Source organism: Argentina silus (genome assembly GCF_951799395.1).
Source record: "Argentina silus genome assembly, chromosome: X".
NCBI lineage: Eukaryota > Metazoa > Chordata > Actinopteri > Argentiniformes > Argentinidae > Argentina > Argentina silus.
In genome coordinates, this window is record NC_139653.1 from 13,737,690 (window position 1) to 13,742,054 (window position 4,365).

Consider the following 4,365-nt stretch of genomic DNA (forward strand, 5'->3'; position numbering starts at 1 on the left):
CACTGACAAGCCAGACCCAATTAGATTCGTCTGTGGGCGGGCTATTCTCGTATATAGAGGTACCTATTTTTTTTCTTTTTTATTATTATCAAGGAGCTCATGAATCAGTTGCAGACCTGCAGCGCGTGAACGCAAAACTGCATCAGCAATGTATTGGCCCTAATCCATTGTGGCATTTATCTTCTTTAAGGCATTAGGACATTTGAAAAGTATTTGTAAAGACAATTGTACAAGGTCTATGTAGGTAAATATCAAATGAAAAGTTCATGTTGTGCAGGCCTACATACAGATCTTGGGTGCATAATCTTCAATGGCCTAATATTCCTTGTCTATATCCCTTCATCTGCACTGATGTGTGGAAGCAAATTCCCACTAGGCATCCGCCATATCAATAATCTCAGATCCTCTCGTGGGGAAAAGGTTACCCTATAATTTACTAGCCTGTGTTTTCAGATCAGAGCAGATGAAGGAGTGAAGAGGCATTAAGGTGTGGAAGCCACTGTTAACTATAGAGACGCAGCCCTCACATCCTGTTTTTGAGTCTGGAGATGCCATCTAGGAAACTATCACACGCCAGCAGCTAATGGTATAACAGTACCTTAGGAAGTGTGTGTGTGTGTGTGTGTGTGTGTGTGTGTGCGCGTGCGTGCGTACGTGCGTGCGTGTGTGCGTATGTGTGTGCGTGTGTGTGTGTGTGTGTGTGCATGCATGTGTGTGTGTGCATGCGCGCGTGCACGCGTGTGTGCCAGGTCAGTTTGAGCTGGTGGTCTGACAGAACAAGAGGAAGTCAGTTGTTCCAGCAGTTTGTTTCAGAGGATATGACAGAGCACATCCCAAATAAGGAAATATGTTTTTGAAGGGTGAGGAAGTAGGTAGAAGCAGACTCACACATTTTCTCACACGTTTTTAAATTCTGAGACGATGTAGAGTATGTTGAAATTTGACATCCCCTTCTCTCCCCTTCTCTCCTCTCCTCTCCTCTCCTCTCCTCTCCTCTCCTCTCCTCTCCTCTCCTCTCCTCTCCTCTCCTCTCCTCTCCTCTCCTCTCCCCTCACCCTAGTTCCATGTCACAAAGATTAATATAGGTCAGTCAGTCAGTCAGTAATTCACTCCGGCCTATTCAGGAGAGGACAATACAGCCCAAGGTTATGGGCCAGCAAGCCTCTCAGCAGACTCAGCACAAAGAGCCCCTGTTCTGTTCTGTAGATAGACCTTTAGTGGTCCTCTGTGGCACAGATGGTAGAGCATGACGCTAACAACGCTTAGGTTGGCTTAGATTCTCGCTGGGACCATATACACTGAAATGTATACACTCACTGCAATGTAAGTCGCTTTGGATAAAAGCGTCAGCTAAATGGCATATCAATATATGTAGACCATCATCATTACCTCATCATTACATCATCTGATCCCACCAGACCTGAATGAGATGTCCAGACTTTGCCACTCTGCACAATATAAATACTGTAAATGTTATGAGGAGTGCATCCAGAAGTGCAGATTCCTTGTAAGCTCAGAGATAGTGATGTTTGATGTTTGTCTGTTTGTCTTCTGCTCTGCAAGGTAAGGAATGGGGACAACCCTGAACATCATCCTCATACACACACATACAGTACACACACGCGCACACACACACACACACACACACACACACACACACACACACACACACACACACACACACACACACACACACACACACACACACACACACACACACACACACACACAGGAGTCAGGATGACTCTGAGGGATTCCAGTGGTGGGGGTTTGTCTGATAAAGGGTCTGTTGCCTGGCTCCAGAGCCCAGCTAGGTGTTGTCTGATGAATGAGTTTCGGTTCTCCTATTGATTCTCTCTTTCTTCTTGATGTGTGTGAATGCGCTTGTGTGAGTGAGTGTGTGAGTGAGTGAGTGAGTGAGTGAGTGTGTCTTCTTTCCTTCTTATCTTTGAAGTGGGAGAAAGATATTTGCTATACTAAAGCCACAAATCTACAGTCCAGAGAGACAGTTCTGCACAGAGAGAGAGAGAGAGTGAGAGAGAGAGAGAGGGGGGGGGGGGGAGAGACAGAAAGGGAGAGTGTGAGTGAGTGAGTATTGATTCATGTAGAGAACAGAAACACAGAAGAGAGATGTCAGGAGGGCACTGTATTAAATCGATCAGATACCTTTTGCAGTATGTTTTACTGTGTTATCTAGAAAGCAAGTGTACAGTGATTCAGTTATGTTTTTTTTTAATGTGTAATAGCCTATCAGTGACTGAAAGCAAATGAAAAAGAAACCAACAGTATAACTATCCTTAAGTTGTTAGAGCTGAGGTCCACAGTGTCTTTTTCTTTTCAATGCTGTGTTATTCTGTGTTAATCTGTGTTATACACTGATTCAGGCATATGTTTGTTGGTTTACACACATTGGCCTCATTTATTTGTATATGATAGAATGTAAGCCTATCCCTATTCTCATTCTACAGTGTAATTGTAACACAATCAGACTTCACTGTATTGTGAAACAGACACACATATAAACACTATGGCTACACAAGCATAATTATTTGACACAGAAGTGATGTGGACTGTTCAATGACATGAAAACAACTTTTTTAATAAGGAAATATTTTAATGAGGAAATATTTACACACCATGTTTCTTCTTTGTTACACAGTGATTGATAGAACAGGTCCAGGAAAATCTTTACATGATCTATGGGTAATTAGGGTAATCTTTGTTGTAGTGAGCTTGATATCACACAAGGAAATGTTTACAGACCGGAAAACATATTTAAAGCTTCAATAACCTTATACTGTCACAAAGGCATGTGACTGTACCTAAAACATTACCACATAACAATGAACAATGAGAGGAAAAGGATCCTGTGTTCCATGGACCGAGTGCAATCTACAATGCACTGGACTGTACTGCATTGTCTGTCTTCCATTCGTTGTAATGTATGTTAGTGAATGTAGAGCGCCATGCTGTACTGAAAACACATTCCACCAACCTACAGTAGTTAATAGTTTTCTGATCGGGACTGTGCTACTAAATAGTGTTAACTGAGAACCCTTACTCCTCTGACTGATGAGAGATCTTCGTCACATCACCACGATGACAGGAATGCACTGCGCGCGCACACACACACACACACACACACACACACACACACACACACACACACACACACACACACACACACACACACACACACACACACACACACACACACACAGACACACACACACACACACACACACACACACACACACACACACACACAGACACACAAAGGTACACACAAGGAACGGATGCACACGCAAAAAAGCTGTTTGATATAGCACTCTTGAATGAGGATATAAACCATTTTCTGATGTTCAGAAACACTGAATGTGACTATTTCTTACATGAATAATGTATAAAGCTATAAGTGGATTGGACTGTCCAATATTTCAATAAGGTTGCCCTCCTCAGTCTGACCCTCAAGTCCTCTAGCCCCTCTGGGACATACAGATATGTAAATCACCTGAGCTCTACAACAAACGAAGACACTTTGGTATGGTGACATTAGAAACTTAACCAGTAGAAGCAGAGAAAAGCATGATGATAGATACAGAATGGGAATATTTCACAATAAAGCATCACCACTACTAATGCCAGGCAATAAAAAAATAAAAAAATAACTGATGATAAAAAGTGTTTTATTTGTCTACAGATTAAACAAGTGCAAAACTATATGAACATACACTGTGCTCAGATAAACAGATGTTATGATGATGTACCAATACAAACATCTAAATAATACAAGAAGAATACATCAAATCAAACCTATGATCATATATACAAATTATGGTTATCGAAATCATCAAAATGTTTCCCAAAAATATTAGTTTTTTGACCCACCACATAAACAAAACTCTGTTGGAAAAGGAGACCGTGGGAGCAACTACTCTGGACAGAAGCTCATTCTCCTCTGGCTGACCATCTGGTTTGATTTACTTTGATCTTGCTCCTGTTTCAAAAGTAGTTCATACTGTCTCTCTGTTTTGCCCTGCCTTCACAGATAGGGGCTTGAGCCGATGGCTGGCTCTGTAGGTCCCATAGTGCATGAAACTCTGGGCTGAAAGATGAAGTACTGTCACACACAAGAAGACTATACTTGTATAGTATACTGTATTTTGTGATCATAGGTGCTGTGTCTGAGGGACAGTCAGTCAGTGATCATGGGCGCTGTGTCTGAAGAGGTCTCTGGGTCACCGTTCTCCTCCATCTCCTCCATCTCTGTCTCCTCTGGAGCCTCACTGATTCTGAAACGCACTTGTCTTTTCTCTTTCCCCTTCCTCCTCTCCCTCTCTCTCTCTGCTGATCCCTCTGTCTGCG

The 4,365-nt window shown here is 42.4% G+C and overlaps 1 protein-coding gene across 1 annotated transcript in view; it reads right to left on the bottom strand.

Annotated features, from left to right (window-relative positions):
- Positions 1–4,195: 4,195 nt before the first annotated feature.
- The window catches only part of tmem72 (transmembrane protein 72), a gene marked incomplete at both ends in the record, with an annotated part of 3,691 nt that continues 3,521 nt past the window's right edge, over positions 4,196–4,365 (bottom strand). The window contains one exon of the mRNA XM_083694587.1: positions 4,196–4,365. This exon is cut by the window's right edge and continues 267 nt beyond it. Coding sequence (XP_083550713.1) covers positions 4,196–4,365 — 170 coding nt within the window.